The 21,060-nt window shown below is 46.9% G+C and overlaps 1 protein-coding gene and 1 long non-coding RNA gene across 7 annotated transcripts; one reads left to right on the top strand and one right to left on the bottom strand.

Annotated features, from left to right (window-relative positions):
• The first annotated feature begins 2,213 nt into the window (after window positions 1-2,213).
• On the top strand, window positions 2,214-10,763 carry Pus1 (pseudouridine synthase 1). Of its 3 annotated transcripts, none has more exons than XM_055606169.1 (6): window positions 2,214-2,278; window positions 2,911-3,121; window positions 4,922-5,059; window positions 7,679-7,781; window positions 9,333-10,024; window positions 10,462-10,763. In XM_055606169.1, exons 2-6 carry the CDS (start codon window positions 2,921-2,923, stop codon window positions 10,507-10,509), a joined length of 1,182 nt encoding a protein of 393 aa, XP_055462144.1. In that variant the 5' UTR covers window positions 2,214-2,278; window positions 2,911-2,920; the 3' UTR covers window positions 10,510-10,763. The 3 variants fall into 3 exon arrangements, with proteins under 3 accessions (XP_055462144.1, XP_055462143.1, XP_055462145.1); XM_055606168.1 differs by having other exon boundaries at window positions 2,258-2,578; XM_055606170.1 differs by lacking the exon at window positions 2,214-2,278 and adding an exon at window positions 2,434-2,604.
• A 1,233-nt stretch (window positions 10,764-11,996) lies between these two features.
• Window positions 11,997-20,640, bottom strand: LOC129675977 (uncharacterized). 4 transcript variants are annotated; one of them, XR_008720008.1, is made up of 4 exons: window positions 20,374-20,640; window positions 17,372-17,476; window positions 15,178-15,399; window positions 11,997-12,755 (listed from the first exon to the last, which is right to left on the bottom strand). It is a non-coding gene; the product is annotated as an uncharacterized LOC129675977 (long non-coding RNA). The 4 variants fall into 4 exon arrangements; XR_008720009.1 differs by having other exon boundaries at window positions 15,178-15,395; XR_008720010.1 differs by lacking the exon at window positions 15,178-15,399 and having other exon boundaries at window positions 11,997-12,293; window positions 12,385-12,755; window positions 20,374-20,602.
• Window positions 20,641-21,060: the final 420 nt, after the last annotated feature.

Below are 21,060 nucleotides of genomic sequence, written 5' to 3'. Positions count from 1 at the left end.
CTAGGCTGAACTCAGATCTGTTTGCCGCAGTCTCCTGGGATTAAAGGTGTGTCTGTATTCCAGCCAGATCACATAGACCTTGAAGATCTTTGGATGTGAGCTCTTGCCAGAGCAGCCATCTTCTGAATTAAAATTTCTCTGCAACAAAGCATATATAAACCTCCTTGAACAAAGCAAGCTGATTACAGATTGGACAGGACTACATTGAAACTCTCTGTAAAGTTCATAAAGCTGGTTCTATAGATTTATTGAGAAACAGGTTTATGACTGACAGAGAAAAACAAAATTTTTATTTTGTTTTTTTGAGACAGGGTTTCCCTGTGTAGCTTTGGCTGTCCTGTCCTGGACTTGCTTTGTAGACCAGGCTGACCTTGAACCCACAGAGATCCTCCGGCCTTTGTCTCTCAAATCCTGGGATTACAGGCATGTGCCACTGAGCCAGGCTGAAAAACAAATTTATGATGAGACTCTGGAGGAGGGTCCAATGTCAGGAGAGTCTCTAGCCACACATCGCACAAAGGTCACCCAGGCTTCTGGGCAGAAAACAGGTTTTGCATTCCTTCCCTTGAAGGAACACTGTATGTTTAACATTCCAGCAGAACCTTCCAGTGCTTATCTGTGAGCACAAAGACCTCCATGCCTCCTACACCTGGGGATCTGAATGGCTGCTCCCATGTCAAAGCATGAGGCCACACCTAAACAGCAGAGACAGCAAACTGGGTGAAGAGGCACTTGGGTGCCAAGTGCAGGGAAGGACTTTCCCTGGGGCCCTTCCTCAGCACATGGAACCAGGGCAGCACAAACTATCTGGAAGTCTTCGGCACAGGTCCCCCCCTCTGCCCCAGTGGGCTCCCGCTTGAGTAGGGGAATGAAATTCTTTCCATGACCCATAAGGCCACTGACTCCTCTGGCTTTGTCTCCACCACCTTCTGTTGTGAGGCATCCCTGGGGTCTCTCTAAATTACAATCTACCTGCAGGAAGGAGCAGGTTCTGAGGTGGCTCGGCACACTACTGTCCCAGGGCCTTTGCACTGACTTCTGAGTCACCTTGATTATGTTTCCCCCCTACATACACATGTGGCTCCCTGACCCATTTTTAGCTGTGTCAACTGAGTCATGGTCTTCAGAAGTGTCCAGCCCAGTCCTCCCAGTCTCTGTGGGTGGCTTTATATATCTAATGAAGCCAAGAGTCTGAGTAGGGAAGTATCCTGGGTCAGCCAAATGGGTGTAGGGAGGAATGGCTGCAAGGACGGAAGCAGAGATTGGTGAAACCTCTCATCTCTGGAGAAGTGACAGAGGATGCATATTGAGGGTGAGAACGCTCAGGGTGAATGTGACATCCTGAAGATGGGGGATGAAGTCACACAGAAGGAACTGGGGCTTTTGCACTGTGGCTGCAAGTATCATGTTGGCTGTGTAGCAGTCTTTGGCAAAATCAGAAAAATAAGAGCATGTGAAGCCAGATGCGGTGACTCACACTTGTAATCTCAGCACTTGGGAGGCTGAGGCAGGGGGGTTGCCAGAAATTTGAGGACAGGAGTTGGGTATGGTGGTATGCACTTTTTTTAGAGGGTATTTTGTTTGTTTTTTTCCAAGACAGGGTTTCTCTGTAACAGAGTCCTTTGTCCTACACTCACTTATATAGACCAGGCTGGCCTCGAACTCAGTCTGCCTCTCCGGTGCTGGGATTAAAAAGGCAAGTGCTACCACGCCTGGCCTAGATAGTACACACCTTTAATTCCAGAGTGTGGGAGGCAGACTCCTATATAGAGAGAGTTCCAGGCCAAGTCAGAGCCGGTTTCCATGTCATTAATCACATCAATGTCTGGCAATTGGAGCAGCTTACAGAAACAACAAATGCTGGGACGCTTGATATTTCACACACCACAAAGCCAATGGTGTGTAAAATATCAAAGCCAAGAGCAGCAGTGACTTCCCAAAGCCAGGGTTGGTGCCATGGGCCAGGGAAGGGCCCACTGAGTCGGTGCTGGGGTTATCTGGACGTCAGCAGTTATTGCTGAACGTCTCCCTAGTGCATTCCTAATCTTCACATTTTAATGAGGCGGTTTCACTTTTCAAATCATAGAGGCACTGAGCCTTTGGCTTCTCTGGAGAGCTGCGTCTAGACCGGCTTGGATCCTAGCTCGGAAGCCCCACCCACTGGGTCCACCCCGCTAGGAGCGTCCCAGAAAGACTTTTTGTCCGCCTTCGGCCGCCTTCCTTCGCTTGCTCGCTTCCGCCTTCGTCCACGTGGTCGGCTTCGGGGGCCCGCGGCGCTGTGAGTGGGTCCGGCGGGACATTCCTGCCTCCGCACGCGTGCACAGTGCGCGCTCTCTGGGAAGGGGGACCAGGGGCTTCGGGGTCACAGGTCAGCGTATGATCAGGGGCCCCCTAGGGCCGGAGCCAGGAATTCAGGAAGACAGGGTAGGGGTGTCGGAGGTGCACAGTTCCCCCGGCGTCCGTGAGGTCCAGGGTCAGCGCCCGCCACCCCGCAGCGCATGGCCTTTCCCCGCCTGTGGGCCGCAGTGCTGAGAGCCTGGGGACGGTGGACGGCGTGCCCAGGACCGCGCATGCCCGGGTAAAGACCCCCGCGACTGGCCGCCTGTGCGCTGAGTCTCCACTACTGCCCTGACCTGCCCGCCTCTACTTGCTTACCCGAGTCCAGTTTCCATCCCTGCCTTGTACTGCCCTGCTAGGGCACTGCCTGCTTGTGTCCAGCTCTGCCTCAAAACTCAACCCCCGAACTGCCACTGTTGCCCAAAACCAGCCCCTGTGTCACTGATGAGCCTGAGTGGTTTGCCATTAGTCAAGGTCTTCAGAGGCCACTGAGGCAGGCGGGGCTGGGTCCTCCCATCAGGCACCGTGTTTGTACCCTTTACCACCTTGGTCACTCACACCTGTTTTTCTCAGCCTGCCCCCTATGGCTGGAAAACAGGTACCACCAGCGCTGGCTTCACACCAACAGGACTGGAAGGTCCGAGGTGGCTGGGTCTGGGAGGAGACGGAGCATCCTTCCAAGAGGGTCAAGGGCGATGAGGATGAAGAGCGACCACGCAAGCTGCCAAAGCGCAAAATTGTCCTGCTCGTGGCCTATTCGGGCAAGGGCTACTACGGCATGCAGGTGAGGAGGGCTGCGTCTAGACAACACCTACCAGAGGCAGCCCTTGATTGCCTGATGCTACTCAGAGCAAGGCTGATCCCAGGAAACGGCAGAAACAGTCCCCCAGATGAGAGATTTGGGTGGTTTTCTTCCACTACGGTTCAGACAGCTCTGGGTGATTCCCATGTGATCTTGAGAGCAGTGAGTTTTCATCATTAGGATGGCACCTGCAGGGTTCCTACTGAACTGTGTGGACAGGTTTACCGATGCTGAGAGTGCGGACAGAGAGCCGGTAGGTGCTACCCGTCTAGCATCCCGAGGGGCAGCTGAAGAGCGTTAGGTGCTCTGGGCAAGCTGCCACCTAGGCTCTGTCCCTAATCCTCCAACTTGACTCTTATGGAAGGGGCCCTGACCAGCGTGGGTAGAATCTTTTTCCTTCCCGTCATCTTTGCTATTAACATTGCTTTCATTTATAATTTTTCTTCGAAAACAAATGTTAACCTCTATTTTTATTTTGTGTTTATGAGTGCTTTGCCTGCATGCATGTCTGTGCACCATGTGCCTGCAGTACCCCAGAGGCCAGAAGAGGGCGTAGGCTCCTCTGGACTGGCGTAGCAGGCAGTTGTGAGCTGCCGTTTGGGTGCTGAACGTCAAACCCCGTCATCAAGAAGAGCGGCCAGTGCTTTTAAACACTGAGCCATCTCTCTGGTCCCCTTTCCTACTTTTTAGATCGTAATCTTGACCCACAGGATGGAGTTCATTGCTGTGATGTGTCCAAACTAAATGGCTCCAAAAAATAATGTCTGACCAGGCATGATACTGATTTTGAGAAAGAATGAATGATAGCAGTGATACAAGTTAGGGTCTTAAAAAAAAAAAAAATCACTGGAATGGTGGCACGTAGCTTGCCATCCTGGCATTTGGGTGGTTAATGGAGGAGGATGCAAGTTCAAAGATTGTCCGAGCTACATTCAGACCTTTTCCCTCTCCAGAAAAAAAAAAAAAAGCTTCACCAGTGAAGCTCATTTTGTGAGGGTGGATAGGTAGTGGTGGCTTCAGGCTAGAAATTGATGCCTTTAAGCAGGGGCACACGCCTCTAATTCTAGCACTCAGGGAGGAGGCAGAGGCAGGCAGATCTCTGAGTTCAAGGCCAGCCTGCTCTACAAAGCATTTTCGGACAGACAGGACTACACAGAGAAACCCTGTCTCAAGAAACAAAAACAAACAAACAAAGAAAGACGATGCTCTTAATTTGACACAGCTATGACATTGGTGACAGCACACAGTTCCCTGCTTCTGGGCTGACTGTTCTGCGTTTTGGAGGGCAGTTCTGATTATGGAAGAATTCTGTGTTTTCCCACTAAGGTCCTGTTTGCCTCAGTTTCCCCAGTAGGGAAATGGCAAAAGTGCCTGGCTCACAGTGCTGAGTGAGTACTATGGTCACTTTGTTACAATCTTTATGTCATTTGGGGAACGTTCCTGACTTCATGGTGAGTTTTGGGGTAGACTTCCTGGCCGAGGGAAACAAGCAGTAGAAGAGACTTCTAAAAAGACTTTCTCACCCCGGGGAGCTTGGTGGAGGTGTTCACCGGCCTGCTTCTCGTGGGAAGATTTTCTCTGAGAGCTGTGGATCTGGTGTCTGTTAAGGATTGGTTGGATGTGTTTGTGTCTGAACTTGTAGAGTCACAAACACCATGGACTCATGGTTAGGGTAGGCTGAGAGGTGCAGCATTGGAGCTGGTTGCAGAAGTGATGGTCGACTTCCTGGCAGGCATACATCCCAAACGGGAAAACAGGATATCTATTTTTTTCCCCCTTTAGAGGAATCTGGGGTCTTCTCAGTTCAGGACCATCGAAGACGACTTAGTATCTGCCCTAGTCCAGGCAGGTTGTATCCCTGAAAACCATGGCACAGATATGAAGAAGATGTCCTTCCAGCGATGTTCTCGCACAGACAAGGTATGTGTCGCACTTGCCTGCAGCTTTCACTGTCCCATGGTCTCGGGGTCCACTTGTCACAAGGGATCCCAGCCAGGGGTCATGCCTGTTGAGTCATGGTAGCAGTTCTGATATAGTGACATGGTCTGTGTTCTGTTTTACTTAGGGGGAAAAAAAAGCATAGGTTGTGTGAGTTGGTGATACTTGTCTGTCACACCAGTGTTTGAGGGAAAGAGCACATTTTGTTGTTCGGAGGGCCAGGAGTGCAGAGTGCTAAGCTTCTGCTTGATCCCAGGTGGGCTGTACATGACCCTGTCATCATGGGCCTTTGCTTTCCTTGGACAGCTCTGTCCCAGGCCAAAGGCAGCATGTGCCACTTTGCCTTACTGCCCGCCGCACACAGTAGACCCCAACAAAGTTATATAATTATGAGGGTGACTGTACTTGTTTTGTTTAGGTGACAGATTTTTTTCCCCTTAATTTTGGTTTTGACTTTTTTTTTTTTAATCTGAGGAAACAGAAGAGATGATTTATTGGATTGGAGAGAGGATTCATCGGTTAAGAACATTTACTACTACAGGGCTGGAGGGACGCCTTAGTGGTTAAGAGCACTGTCTGCTCTTCCATGTGGGTTCAATTCCCAGCACCCACATAGCAGCTCACAACTGCTGTATTGCCAGTTCCAAGGGATCTGACACCTTCACACTAATGCACAGAAAATTAAAAAAAAAAAAAAAAGAAAGAAAGAAAGAAACATTTACTATGGGGCTGGAGAGATGGCTCAAAGGTTAAGAATACTCTTCAGAGGTCCCGAGTTCAATTCCCAGCAACTACATGGTGTCTCACAACCATCTGCAATACAATCTGATGCCCTCTTCTGGTATGCATGAAAACAGCATACTCATATATATAAAACAAATTTTAAAAAGAAAAAAGAAAAGAAAAGGGGCTGGAGGGTTAGCTTAGTGGTTAAGAGCATTTGCTGCTCTTAGGATCCAGGTTCAACTCCCAGGACCCACATGGTGACTCTGTGGACTCTGTAACTCCAGTTCCAGGGGATCTGGCACCTTCATGCATTATATATATACACTATATATATTATATATACTATATATAATAGTCTGGAATGTCACAGGTCCAGGGCAAAGACCAACAGAGGCTGTTTTGTTTCTGAGCAAGGTAGGTCTTAACAGTGATGGATGTTCTAGCTTCAGGGAAAACAGATTATGAACAGTAGCTTGCAGTGCAATGATTTGTACCAGTGTCCCTAGCCTGTGGCATTTTTCATATCTCTTCCCGTAGCCTCTGGGGACCCCCTTTTGCCCACATATTTGCTTCCTCCACTTACATACTTGTGACTTAGAGCTAGATAAGGTTAATTCTAACATTTATCTGCACAGCCAAGATGTGTTCATTGCAACATACAATCAGTATGAGCACCTACCAGTGGGGTGCTGTCTTCGCTCTCTCTGTGCGGGCACTAGAACTTAGTAATTATTGTGACTCTTGTGTGTGTGAGTATGTGCATATGTGGAAGTCAGAGGACAACTTTGAGTAGTCTTACTGTGGGTTCCAGGGTTCCAGTCATCAGACTTGCATAGCAAGTGTTATCTGTCTATCACCCACTCAGCCATTTCTCTTGCCCAGGTGAGAGGTCTTTGACAACATTGTGTACTCACATAAGCATATTGCCACGATGGCTCATTCCACAGGAGAGGCTGCACGTGACTGATGGCCTAGCTTCTGTATTCCATATCACAAGATTGAGTCCCACTGTCTCTGATTGGCATGGGTGTCCCATCCTGGACTCAATTCTGGTTGATGATGGCACTTAGGGGCACATCTTGAGAGGCACATTCCCAGGCCTGGGACATACAGAACCATGTGGCTGGGCCAGGGTAAGCAGGTCTTTATGATTGGATTGGCCTCTGAAGAAACCTATCAGGGTGATAGGGCTTAAAAGCACTTAGATTTTTTTGATAGCACAGCCAGGTATGGTGGTACAAGTGTCCCAGAAGTTGGGAGGCCGAGGCAGGACTCCAGGTTTGAAGATAGCCTAGGCTACAGGGTGCAAGGCCAGCCTTGGCTATATAGCAGAACTCTGTCTTAAAACAAACTTCTGCACATTTGGCATCCTAGCAGGGGAGGAGGGGTTATGGAAAGATTGTTACAAGTTTGAAGTCAGCTTGGTGTATATAGTGAGTTCTGGGCCAGCTAGAGTTACATAGGGAGACCCATTCCCAAAAGCACCCCCAAACAATCAAACAAATAACAAACACAGTAGAAACAATATGCTGCCTTCAGCTCAGAGGTTAAGAGCACTGTCTCCTCTTCCAGAGATCCTGAGTTCAATTCCCAGCACACCACATGGTGGCTCCCAACCATCTATAATGAGATCTTTTGCCCTCTTCTGGCATGCAGGTGTACATGCATGCAGAACTCTGTATACATAATAAATAAATAAAGCTTTTAAAAGAAGATGCTGCCTTCACTGCTTGTCTGTACTGGGGAGCCTGCACAGGGTCAGGAAGGAGTGCTGCTTTCTGAGTTGGAGTGTTGGTCCTGTCTCAGGACCAGGGTATGAAGTTTGTGCTGGAGGACAAGGCCCCTAACCCATCTGTCCTCTCTGTTTCTTTGCAGGGTGTGTCTGCAGCTGGGCAGGTAGTATCCCTAAAGGTGAGGCTAATTGATGACATTCTGGAAAAGATCAACAGCCACCTTCCATCCCACATTAGGATTCTGGGTAAGCTCTGTGCAAGTACTTGAGTGGCCTCACATGGACAGAGGCTGTGCTTGCTTGGCCATGGCCAAGCAGATGCTCAGCAGGTGGTGGGTGTGAGAATGTTCAGTGTTGCTCCCTCAGGACTGGCTAGTTGAGAGAAATTCCAGGGCCTTGGACCATACTGCTCTGATAATCTGTGGGTACTTTTCACATAAAACTTGTTTTGTGAGAGAGGGTCTTTTTGTGTAACCCTGGCTGTCCTGGAACTCACTGTGTAGACCAGGCTGGCCTTGAATTTATAGAGATCTGCTTGTTTCTGCCTCCAGAGTGCTGGGCTTAAAGCACTTGGTACTAGTCAAGGTTTCTGTCTCTGACCTATATTCCCTAACCCACTTCTTTAAAAACAAAAACAAAAACAAAACAGCCAGCTTTGTGGGATTATGGTGAGAACAGTGAGTTCTTGTTCATCTAGGGCCACAGTAAAACTCTGTCCCAAAAGATAAAATAATGTATAAATAAACAAATAAAGATGGCCTTTTAAGGTCTTATTGTCACCTCCATGCTGTTCTTGATCTTGTGGTCTTTGTGCCTCAACTCAAATACTGGACTGTGTGTGCTCCACCATGCTTCTCTAATGGAGTACAGTTTTATTTGGTTTGGTCTTTTTCTGATCTGTGAGAACAGTTTCATCCTGGAACCTCCCAGCATAAGTAAACTTTATAAATGTCATTTTTGATCACCTTGGCTGTATCTTGCCATTCATGTCCAAGAAGAATATTTAATGAATTACCTGGAAGGAACCTCTTATTTGGTGTTGGGTTTTCTTTTAAATTTGATTTGTTTTGTCTTTTTTGAAACAGAGTTTCACTTTGTAGCCTTGGCTATCCTGGAACCCATTATGTAGACCAGGCTAGCCTCCACCTCCTGAGTGCTAGGATTAAAGGCATTTGCCAGTGCAGTTTTGTTTTTGTGTTAGTTTCTGTTTTTTGAGAAGTTCAAGCATGTATATAAAGTGATCAGAATCTCCTTCCGTTCTCTCCCTTCCAGCTCTCTCCTTTCTTCTTTGCTAGCACTTTCCCTCTGACTCGGTGCCGCTTGTATGTGCACAGGTGTAGGGACAGCTCCTGGAGCATGGGCAGCCTCTCAGGGACTGCATACCTAAAGAAAATCGACTCTTTGCCCAGCAGCCATCAGTTGCCAATAGCTCCTCACCAGTTTTGCTCAGTAGTTGGCATTTTCTTCTTGAAATCTGCTGCTCTATCTGTAGAAAGACTTGGCATTGTAAGCCCTACTTACTCACTTTGATGGCTCATGACTGAAAGACTGGTCAAAAGCTGCACTGCAGATTTTTAACCTGGGCTTGGTGTGTTTGCAAACTCCACTCTCAGCAGACCCTTAGGTTTTTGTCATTTGGGTTTGTTTCATTCCAAGCATCAGCATTTTGTGGATCCTGAATTCAGAATCAGAACTGGGTGCCAATCCTGGGCAAGTGGTACCAGAATCACGCTGTCAGGATGTCCCACCTTGGAGGTTTTTTCTGCTCAATTGGGTTTCTTATATGCTGCTCCCTAGGATTGAAGAGGGTCACAGGCGGGTTCAACTCCAAGAACAAGTGTGATGCCAGGACCTACTGCTACATGCTGCCTACCTTTGCTTTTGCTCACAAAGACCGGGATGTACAGGATGAGAGCTATCGCCTGAGCGCAGAGACCCTGCAGCAGGTCAACCGGCTTCTGGCCTGCTACAAAGGCACCCATAACTTCCACAACTTCACCTCGCAGAAGGGGCCGAGAGAACCCAGTGCACGCCGCTATATTCTGGAGATGTACTGCGAGGAGCCCTTTGTACGTGAGGGCCTGGAGTTTGCTGTGATCAAGGTGAAGGGCCAGAGCTTCATGCTGCACCAGATCCGGAAGATGGTTGGCCTGGTGGTCGCCATTGTGAAGGGTTATGCCCCTGAGAGTGTGCTGGAGCGCAGCTGGGGTGAGGAGAAGGTGCATGTACCCATGGCACCTGGGCTTGGCTTGATCCTGGAGAGGGTGCACTTCGAGAAGTACAATCAGCGCTTTGGTGGTGACGGGCTGCATGAGCCCCTGGACTGGACGCAGGAGGAAGGGAAGGTGGCTGCTTTCAAGGAGCAATGCATCTACCCCACCATTGTCAGCACTGAGAGGGATGAGCGCTCCATGGCCCAGTGGCTCAGCACTCTGCCTCTCCACAACTTCAGTGACACGGAACTTGGACCAGCTGGCACAGGTGCCGAGGTAGGAGCTTGGTCTAGAGTGTCACGGTGTACACATGTGCACGTACTAGGGCTGGGCAGGCCGAGTGTAGGCAGCAAGCTGAATCCTAGAGAACTTTGGGAACCTGTGTCCCGAAGTCACACAGCCCTTGGAGGAATGGGGGTTCTGTGGTCACTGGGCTACCTCGTGCCCCATCCTGTGCCCTTGGCTGTATGCTGAGGCAGCTGTTGGCCTCTAAGCAAGGCTGGCATGGGCTGAAGCCGCTAAGCAGTCTGCTCATCTCTAGCAGCATACCCTGCCTGTGCCTGCCGTTCAGCTGCGGTCTGTTCCTGTGCGTCCAGTGGCCTTCCCTCTATTCGGGTAGCTTTGCTCCTATAGTTTTCCCCTATGCCCCCACGCATGGGAGTGCCTCCAAGTTGGGTCTCACAGTCCTGTTCCTGTCTGTCCCTTTCCTGCAGGTGCCCAGTTCCTTGGAGGGCAGTGAAGGAGATGGAGACACTGACTGAAACTACAGATGTTGGCACTGCTGTGAGTGCTGAGGCTGTAATGTACGCACCCGCCTGTCAGCCCGGACGGGGGCCAGGAATTCTGGGGCCAGCTTGTGGATGTAGCCTGGCTTCTTCACCTCAGGGTATTAAATTCTTATCCCAGGAATCAGCTGCCTCTTTTTAGCCCACGCACTGTGTGAATACACCTTAGCATGAAAGGACACTTTTCTAAAAAAAAAAAAAAAAAAATTAAATATGTTTGGCTTAGTGAATTATTCTTTTCCTATTTTCCTGTTTTGGTTTTGAGATGAGTGGAACACTGCTGTTTTAGGGATAGCTGAAGGGCACAAAGGGTCAGCTCAGGAGTGTGGTTGTCAGGGCAGGCAGCAGATGTAGATGCGTGCAGTGCTGTGTCCTAGTGGTTATGTTCCCGACTGCTACTGGTAGCTGCTGTTTTTAACAAAATTTCAAACATTGGATTTTTACCAATAAAGACTTAGCAGCCAGATGCTGGGAAGAAAGCCTGCTAGCTCAGAGAGGCAGAGAGAGCAACTATCTGACCTTCATTCTCAGCCGAAGTTCCCCCAAAAAGGAATGCTCCTTCCCTACACCATCTCAAAAAACCCTCAAACTGAATGCCCTTCCCTTCTACTTCCTGTGTCCATCCTCCTGACTTCAACATTATTTATTTATTTTTCTGTCTTCACTCCATGTGAACTGGTTGCTTGCTCTGCCTCTTGACCTATGGTTGACTTTGTTTAATCCTGTTTACAATATTCAAGCAGAAAGCTCTTGGTGTGCTAAGGCTGGGCCACACCACTAGAAATAGGCTTTTTTTTTTACAGTAAGCAACACAATCTTGGGATTTACAGTGTGATCAAATGTCCTGCAACATTCCCCCCACCCCTTTTGTCTAAATAAAAAGAGAAGATTTTAACTCTAACACAGTAAAACTATTTACAATAAGCTGTTTCTCCCAAGCTTTCCACAATGTCCAGCTTGGTTCTATTTGGCAATTTTAGGATTAAGTACTTTTTAGTTCAAAATTCTGTAAAATGTTTGTGTCAGTCTATGATTCAGCAGTTTGAATGTCTTGAGCAGTTTGTAGTCCAAAGCTAGTCTTTGGGTGGTGTTTATCAGCTTAGTGGCAATCCTGGCTAGGTAGGACATAGCAGTCAACCCAAAGGTGTTCACTGTGCACAACCTGGCGGCAGAAGAGGCATGGGGCAGTTTTTTTCCAATTGGTTAGTTACCAAAATCCAGGTGGATTCATCATTGCAGGCCCCGTCATCTTCTTGAAGACCTCAGAGGTTACTGTTAGGAAAGGTGATGTTTTTCTTTGTAGGAAATTTTTTTGCTTTTTCAAGACAGGGTTTCTTTGTTATATAGAGCCCTGGCTGTCCTGGACCCACTTTGTAGATTAGGCTGGCCTCAAGACTCAGGGAGATCCACCTATCTCTGCCTCCCGAGTGCTGGGATTAAAGGAGTACACCACCATACCTGGCTGTAGGAAACTTTATTATTTTTTATTCTTTAAAAGACTTATTTATTATTTATACAGTTTTCTGTCTGCATGTACACTTGCATGCCAGAAGAGAGCACCACGTCTCATTATAGATGGTTGTGAGTCACCCTGTGGTTTCTTGGAATTGAACTCAAGAACTCTGGAAGAGCAGCTGGTGCTCTTAACCTTAGAGCCATCTCTCCAGCCCTGTAAGAAACTTTAAATGCCACATTCAGCAGATCTCTGAAAGGTTCGAGGACCACAGTCTATTACATCTGAGCTTGCTTCAGATTCAAACCTGAAAACATACAGGAAGCTGGGTGAATCTTATTTCTAGAATAGTCTGACGATATAAATAATAATCTTAGATTTTGAGATAACATTTATACCTTAAGAAAACCTTTAGAGAGTCAAATGAAAACCAAAAGATTATGAGATTAGTGGCAATAAAATAGTCTCTTATTTGTTTTCTTCTGTCCCATACCAGGTAGCTCTTTTGATATCAGACAGAGGTTTTGGATTTTCCTTTAACAGGCATGCGTGGGTTTAGAGAAGGAGAAAGCCACACTCCAAAGCCAGCTTTAAGTGTTAATTGGATTTGGATGACATAAAGACTGTTTTGCCCTTATGTCTGTAGAGGGCAGCAATACCATTGGCCAATTTACTCTTTTTCTTGGGACATTTTCCCTGATGATCCGTTCTTCTTTAGATGTCTCACTTGTCCAGGGGTCTCCAGATTCCTTAGTTGGATGTTTTTATTCTGGAAAGATAAAAGCAAAAATCCTGTTCCAGTCCTAATTTTGGGGGATTCCTTTTTTGGTAGGTTATATCTCTCCCAGGGCAAAATGGTTTTTGGCAACAGAAAAGTATTATTTTTCAATTGAAATAAAAAAAAATTTCTTTTGAACTTTTGAAACTAAATATACCTTACTATGTGTAAATAAATATACCTATATCCCACTTTCTCTTAAATATAAATTAAAGGTTTAAGTGTATTTATTTTTAGATCATAAAGGATATTCACTTTGATTTTCAGCCTGACTTTTGCAAGCAGCTTTTAAATTTAAATTACTGTAGCTGGGCATGGTGGTGCATGCCTTAAATCCCAGCACTAGGGAGTCAGAGACAGTAGATGGATCACTGTGAGTTCGAGGCCACCCTGGTCTACAAATCAAGCCCAGGACAGCCAGGGCTACACAGGGAAGCCCTGTCTAAATTGCTGTAAAACTAAGTTACTGTAATTTTGTTTGTTTCTGTTTTTCAAGACAGGATTTCTCTGTGTAGCTTTGGCTGTCTTGAAACTCACTCTGTAGTCTAGGCTGGCCTTCAACTCACAGGGATCCTCCTGCCTCTGCCTCCTGAGTGCTAGGATTAAAGGGGAGTGCCACCACTGCCTGCTCAGTTTTTCTTTTCTTTTCTTTTTTTTTTTCACATTCATTTATTTTGTGTGTGTGGAAGAAGACTTGAGAACATGCTCATGTGGAGGTCAGAGGAAAACCTACAAGTTGGTTCTGTCTACCTTGTGGCTCCCAGTATTGAATTCAGGTTGTCGAATTTGGCAGCAAGTGCCTTTATCCATGGAGCCATCCCACCAACCCCCTCAATTTCTCTCATATCTTATTTTACTTCATTTTTGCTGTTAGAGGTAGTTTTGGAGCCGGGTCTTATGAAGCTCAGACTATGCTGGAGCTCATCACAAAGCAAAAGATAATCATGAGCTTCTGATTCCCCTGCCTCCATCCTGCAAGTGCTGGGTTTATTAGCATGGGCATTCAGTTTGCCTCAGGTGATCTTGCCTGGCTGTGTGGTCATGTTGGAACGCGTGATATTTACAACCACTGTCATTTGGGGGGTACTGGTATGTTGGTCTGTTGGAGGTACCCTGCTGGTTGAGGTTGCAGTTCTTGCCTGGACCGGATAGCTATTATGAGCTTGGCGCTAAAAGCAGAACTCCTTCCCTTCTGTGGGGTCCCTGCTCTCTGCCTTACTTCATCTGGAAAGTGTCTTTAGAGACTCCCCTAGCCACACTTGATGTATGACCTCTGACACAGCTCCCTGCTAGCTCTCCTTCTGCGCCCATATGTTAATTAAACCCTGACATTCTACTCTTATGATAGGAGCGTGCTGTATAATGTATATAAGCATCCTTTGTAGTGCCTAGTTCAAACCAACTGCTTACACCTATTCTTGGGGGCCTCCATAGGGATATGTAGCCCTTGTTCTCTGGGATTAAAGTTGAACTAGCCATCAGCTGTTCCTTGGGTGTACGATCCCTGCCCTGTTCTCACTGGCCATTCCAGGCAGCTTCTCATCTCCTGCCCCTCCTGACTTAGTGGGCTGCTGGGAGGCAGCCCCCAGGCTGGAGGAGAACCTAACTGGACTGTATGCCTATTTTGAGCCCAGTTACCTGAGGAGCAACAAGGGCATGTTGGCCCACATGCCAGTGCATAGGCTATTTATGTGTGTGCATGTGTGCATCTGTCTGCGTGTATGTATGTGTATGTGCATGTGTGTGCGCATGTTGGCCCACATGCCATTTCCAAGCACAGTCATGTTAGGAAGTGTATGACTAATGTTAGCCTACATGGGGGGACAGTATGGGCATGTTTGAGCTCGTGATGTTTATAACTCAGTCATTTGGACGAGTAGATGGACAATTTTGTTCACATGCCATTTTTGAGCCCAATCACATAAGGAGGTCTGTGATCATGTGTGCATACATGCCTTATCCCAGCCTGGCAAATTACTGTGATTCTTATGTGCCTGCTTTTGGGATTAAAGGTGCGAACCACCGCCTGACTATGAATTCCTTTTAATAATTATTATCATAGGGTTGTCCTGGTTTAATTTGGTTCTCCATTTCCCCTTACTTTTAGTGCTGGGGTAAACTTTCAAGTTTTTCGAATGTATAATCTGTTATTCTTGCTGACTTATTCTGAAGTTGTACCCTGGCAAATATTAATATTCTAGTCTTAATCAAACATGATGCCAGTTTGTCCACTGTTTCATTATTTTCAGATTTTTTTTCTGTCTTGCCCATATGAGCTACTTAAAATTTGATGCTTTTGTTAAGTTTTGCCATTTCCATTCATGCCTCCCATGACCAGATATCTTTGCCATTTATCTGCCAGTTAGCGATTTTCCATTTTCATGACCATATAGATATACCATTGCACACTCACCATGAATTGGCAAAGATAGAGTGTTTTGCTTTCCTAGTTGTTTGTCTTATAGTCAACAGTGCTGCACTGATTTTGTGGGTCCTTCCTCAGTATTGGCCATTCCATCTCCCTGTCTATAGGCTGCCATTTTCCATTAGCTTTGGTTCCATCAGCGGTTGATGAACCATCAATGAGCCATGCATTAGTGAGTCCAGGACAGCCAAGGCTACAGAGAAACACTGTCTTGAGAAAAACAACAACAATAAAAAAACAAAGCCATGCATTAGCTACACCATGTATTAGCCAAATGTTGTGACTATTCCATTGGTCCCCAGAGGTCAATAGGTACGTCTTTTGGGGGAGGGGTGGGCGGTTTAGGGATGGAGATTATAGGCAACAGAACTATTTCTGCAGGAAGGCATAGTGAGTTGTTCCATTCAATCAATGTCAGGGGCGCCTTTATGACCATAGTGTGGCTGGCAATGACTTAGTATAAGGATCGCCATGCCTTCTTAAATGTCCTGATTTGCTTTTCAAAGAAAAAATATTCATTCTTCATATATGGAAAATGTTTACAATAAAAGAGAACAGGCAAATGTTGGTGGACTCCTTTTTGCTTCATGAAGTCTCCAGTTGTCAATTCACCAATAAATATGGTATCTGTAATTAGGGTATCATCTGACTCAATACTGGTCCGGGTTGCATGCATGGAGCTAAGCTAACTGGCATCACAAAAGCTGCTCTCTGTTCCTTTCCTCGTTGGAAATTAGCTGCCTTCCTAGTAGCCCTGTAGAGGGTTATCATCATCTGTAAATATAGTATGTGATTTCTCTAGTGTGCAAACATACTAGTTAGGAGCTGTATCTGAGTTTTGCCCCTGGGTGGTGGGATCAAAGGCCTGTGCCACTACCACCTGGTTTACTGTAACTCTAGACTTTAGAAAACAACTAATTTAGCCAGATGCCATGGAAAACAACTAATTTATAGAGATCTGCTTGTCTCTGCTGGGATTAATGGAGTGGTTACCCCTGCCCTGCTCAAATATTTTATCTTAGCTCCAAATCACTCCAACTCTTAGAGATTTAGAAAACAAGTCTGAACTGTAGTAACCCTTTGAATTTACTTAAAACTTCTGAGACAGGGTTTCTTGGTGTAGTCTTGGCTGTCCTGGACTCACTTTGTAGATTAGGCTGGCTTCAAACTCACAGAGATCTACCTCCCTGAGTGCTAGGATTAAAGATGTGCACCACCACACCTGGCTCCAAATGTTTTTAACAAAACCTCAAATGTTCGATTTTACCAATAAAGACTTGGGAGTCAGATGCTGGGGTGAAAGCCTACTAGCTCAGAGAGTAGAGAAATCACCCAGGGGACTTTCCTTCTCAGCCAGTGTCAGCCAAAGGCATGCTCCTTCCCCATGCTTCTCAAAAACCCCTCAATCTGAATGTCCCTTCTACTTCCTGTGCTTCTTTCTATCCATCTTTCTCCTGACTCTCTTACTGTTTCATTTTTTCTTCTTATTCCTTTGGTTGTTCAAGACAAGGTTTCTCTGTGTATACTTGGCTGTCCTGGACTCACTTTGTAGACCAGGCTGGCCTCAACCTCACAAGAGATCCACCTGCCTCTGCCTCCCAGAGTGCTGGGATCACAGGTGTGTGCCAACGTGCCTGGCTTTTTGTTTTGTGTTCTATGTTCATTTCCTGTCATCTGGTTGCTTGCTCTGCCTCCTGATATATGGTTGACTTTATATAAACCTGTTTACAGTATTCAAGCAGAAAGCTCTTGGAGTAAAGGTTTGTGCTAGAGCTGAGTCACACTGTAACAAAAAGTTTTTTTTTTTCCAGTAAATTAAACAATCTTGGGGTTCATAGTGTGATCAATTATCTTGCAACAGGTACCTTCTTTCTTCTGGCCTGTCCTTTGAGTCCATTCCAGTTTTCTTTTATGTGGCTACATTGGTAATGTGTGCTCTTGGCTGTGATTGATTTCTTGTTACCTGTTCTTGGAGAGACCTCAAGTGGGACTGTGCTACATCAGCCTCCACTTTCATGCCCTGGTGTTCCTCACCTCCTTCTGTGTCTCCTTTCTCACACTGCATGACTGTTTATGTCCCTCAACAGTTGGTGGCTCCCACTTAGCCCTCCTCACTGCTACTACTTCCGCACTAGACTTGTAATGACCCCTCCAGCTCAGTATAATTCTCCATCTCTCTTACCTTTTATGGGTGAGGCAGTCTCAAATTCTAGTACATTCAGTGTTACAGGGCCCTTCAACCTGTGCAGATGTCTTCTTCATTCTACAGCCTGCATTTTTGGCTTGTCTGGAATGGCAAGCAAGCTGTTTTAGAAAAGTAACAGCTCCCTAAAGCAGAGAGGGGTTGGGTCCCCAAAATGGTTAGCCTTTATTATTTTTTGATAAAAACTTTAGGGGCTGGAGAGATGAGATGGCTCAACTGTTAAAAGCATTTGTTCTTGCATGGGACCTGGGTTTGATTTCCAACATCCACAACTCTCTGTAACTCCAGTTCCAGAGGATCCAGCAGGCTGCATGCAGGCAGGTAAGATTCTTATACACAACTAAAATAAATGAATCTAAAAAAATTAAAAATTTATTTTAGTGGTTGGTGAGATGGCTCAGCAGTTACAAGCTCCTGCCATTCTTACAGAGGACCCAAGTTCAGTTCCTAACAGGCATGTCAAGCAGCTATGTCTGCCTATAACGCTAGCTTCAGAGGATTCAGCCCCCTCTTCTGACCTCTGAGAGCACTGCATTTATGTATACACACCCACACATAAGGCACACGTGCACACACCTAATTAAAACATAAAATCTTAAAAAAAAAGATTGTGTGTGTATGTTTGTGTGTGGGTACATGTAAGCTCCCTGATGTGGGTGCTAGGAACCTAATTCTGGTCTTCTGCAATAGCAGTAGTGCCCAGCTCCCCTTGTAATTTTTTTTTTAAATAATTTTATTATTTGTGAGTGTGGCATGTGGATGTGGATGTCTATGGAAGCCAGAAGAGAGTGTCGGATCTCCTGGACCTAGTTACAAATGGTTGTGAACTATCTGATGTGGCTGGGAACTGAATTCATGTCCTCTAGAAGAGAAGGAAATGTTCTTAATGGCTAAGTCGCTCCAACTACCCCCAGTTCCTTGTAGGTTTTTGTTTTTAATTCAATCAACAATTTTAATGTCAGATGCTTTATAGAAAGGTGCAGAGAACAGGTCAGGGTCTAAAAAACAGAAAAGACTAGGCTTCTACATATGGCTCTATCTGCACGCAATTGTGGGGTGCCCCAACTTCAGTCGCAGCAGCTGCACCTGTCTGAGGCCTCTTGGCAGATGCAGCCCTGGGAGCATTTCACACAGCCCACAGGGCAGCAGGAGCAGCAGCCACTGTGGCACAGGAGCAGCTGGGGTCCATGGCGGGTGGAGGCTGTGGCCGAAGACCAATGAAAGACTGGTGGTGCTGGAGGAGGCTTACTGGGGGGAAGAGTGTGGAGCGCTGCCTTCATAGCGCCTTGTTGTTTTTAAACGATAATTTATTATCTGACAGTTTTATAGATGCACATTTTGATTGTATCCACCTTTTCCCCTGTATCTCCGTCAGGTCCCTCGGGATCCTTCTTCCTAACACACTTCATGCCTGGTTTGTTTTGTTTTTTAAAGCATTCCATTCCATTTTGGCTTTAACTTGGGAATGACAATGGGCAAGAAAATGTGATAAAGGTAGCACGGGCTGAAAACCTTGAGAGAGGCTTCTAGTTGTGCCGGGGAAAGGGTTCCAGGGGCAACCCTGGTAGACACACAGTGCTGTTTAAGGCTCCAAACATTGGAGTCTGTGTGCCTCATGACGCCAGGCTTGTCTTCCCTGCTATCCGTTAAAGCAAATGACCAAAAGGCTCTCTTGTACTCCAGGACAGCCTCCAACACGCTCTGTGGATAAAGCTAGCCTTGAACCCCAGATTTTCCTGCTTCAGCCCCTCAAGTGCTGGCATTACAATGAAAGACCCCAGCCTCACACTAAGTTAAACATAGCTAATGCCATTTTGTGAGACACCACTGTTTTGTAAAATTCTGAAGGCCAGATGAGAAACTGGAAAATTACTGAAAAATCCTAGCTGTGTCACCCACTTGGGATATCTGTGGTCAGGCTGCCCCAGTCATACTAAAAACAGTTTGTGTTAATCACTCTCATAGATATCTGTGAGACTGTTTCAGCTAAGATAGGAAAAAACAAAATAACAGGTGGCGGGCCACGTCAAGGGGTCATCCTACCCCCCTTGACCACCCAGTTCCTGGAATCTTGGTGCCCCTGCCAAACTTTGATGCAAATTGTGGTCTCGTGTAAACGTACCAATCAGCCCCCTGTAACCATGCCCTCTCACTTCTGTACCAGTGCTACTGCCTCTAAAACCCTATAAAAACCCCAGCTTCCCATCTAGGGGGCGCGCAAGGTCCTCCTGAGTGACCTTGCTGCCCGAGTACTCGTAAATCAAAATAAAAGCCTCTTGCTGTTTGCATCCGAATGGACTCGTTGATCCTTGGGAGGGGGTCTCTCTGACGGAAGATACCCTCCGGGGATCTTTCAACAACAGTGGTTCTCAACTTTCCTAAAGCTGCGACCCTTTAATACAGTTCGCCATGTTGTGGTGACCTCCAGACATGAAAGTATTGCGTTGCTACTCTGTAACTGTAATTTTGCTACTGTTATAAATCATAATGTAAATATCTGATATGCAGGAGATCTTATATATGACCCACAGGTAGACAACCACTCGGATTACAGGCCAGGCTTTCGCCACCGGCCTCGGCTAATTTCTTTCTCTCCTTCCTTCCTTCCTTCCTTCCTTCCTTCCTTCCTTCCTTCTTCCTTCCTCTCTGTCTCTCTCTCTTCCTTCCTTCTTTCAAGTGTTTTAAAAAATACAAAACAAAAACAAAAACAAAAACCAAACAAAAAAAACCAACAAAACCGCCTTTGGAAACTGTAGTCGCCGGGTGGTGGTGGCGAACGCCTGTAATTCCAGCACTCAGGAAGCAGAGGCAGGTGGATGTCTATGAATTTGAGGCCAGCCTAGTCTACAAAGTGAGTTCAGGACAGCCAAGGCTACACAGAGAAACCCAGTCTCGAAAAACAAAACAAAAACCAAACCAAACCAAATCTGCAGTCCCACTTTGCAGTTCAGGTTGGTCTCAAACTCGCACAACAATCCTACCTCAGCTTGGTTGTGGTTTCTGTTGCATTTCTCTGATGCCTAACGATGCTGGATGTATTTTCATACTTCTGCTCACCGCGGCTCAGCCTCCTGTCTGTTAACCCCAGAGCTACTGGGGTTTTAGGCCGTGGGGCTAGTCCTCTGTTTCCTCTGGAAGACCCCGAGGTGACTACCTGAGCTTTCCGAACTATTCCTGGGCTCACTAGCTGGCGTTAAGGGAAGCATCAGGATCCGCCTCCTACGGACGAGGCCACGCCCCTCCTCGAGAGTGCCCGAACTTCCCCGAGAGCCTGGGGCTCCGTCTCGTACCTACGGAGGCCCTTGCCCGAGTGTACCCGAACTTCCCCGAGCCCTGAGTCTCCGCCTCTTAAGGACAAGGCCACGCCCCAGCTCTCGGGCACCGGCTGAGCTCACAGCCCTGCCCTGCCCTGCGTGCGCGCAGACTCGCTTCGTATCGACCGAAGCTTTCCCGCCTCGCACAGAAGAGGCCTTTCGGAGCCATCTCTCAGGTAGCCCTCAGCTCTCCAAACCCCGCCCAACGCGCCTCCTGCGTGTAGCCCCGCCCCAAACAGTAGCGTCAGCTCGCTTCAGAAGAGGCTTCTGGCCGGCCTCCGCCGTCAGGAGTATTTTAACTCAAGGCGACCCCGCGTGGCGGCGAGCGGCGCTGCACGACAGGTACCGTTAGTC

Source organism: Psammomys obesus, unplaced genomic scaffold (genome assembly GCF_907164565.1).
Source record: "Psammomys obesus unplaced genomic scaffold, mPsaObe1.curated_primary_1811, whole genome shotgun sequence".
Classification (NCBI taxonomy): Eukaryota; Metazoa; Chordata; class Mammalia; order Rodentia; family Muridae; genus Psammomys; species Psammomys obesus.
The sequence above is the reverse complement of the archived record's forward strand: the minus strand, read 5'-3'. Positions and strand labels throughout refer to the sequence as shown.

Excerpts from the sequence above, each read along its gene's own strand:
- Pus1 (XM_055606168.1), top strand. The coding sequence starts at position 2,499 with ATGGCCTTTCCCCGCCTGTGGGCCGCAGTGCTGAGAGCCTGGGGACGG. Across the intron at positions 2,579-2,910 it reads CCAGGACCGCGCATGCCCGG|CCTGCCCCCTATGGCTGGAA; the intron begins GTAAAGACCCCC and ends TGTTTTTCTCAG. Across the intron at positions 7,782-9,332 it reads ATCCCACATTAGGATTCTGG|GATTGAAGAGGGTCACAGGC; the intron begins GTAAGCTCTGTG and ends GCTGCTCCCTAG.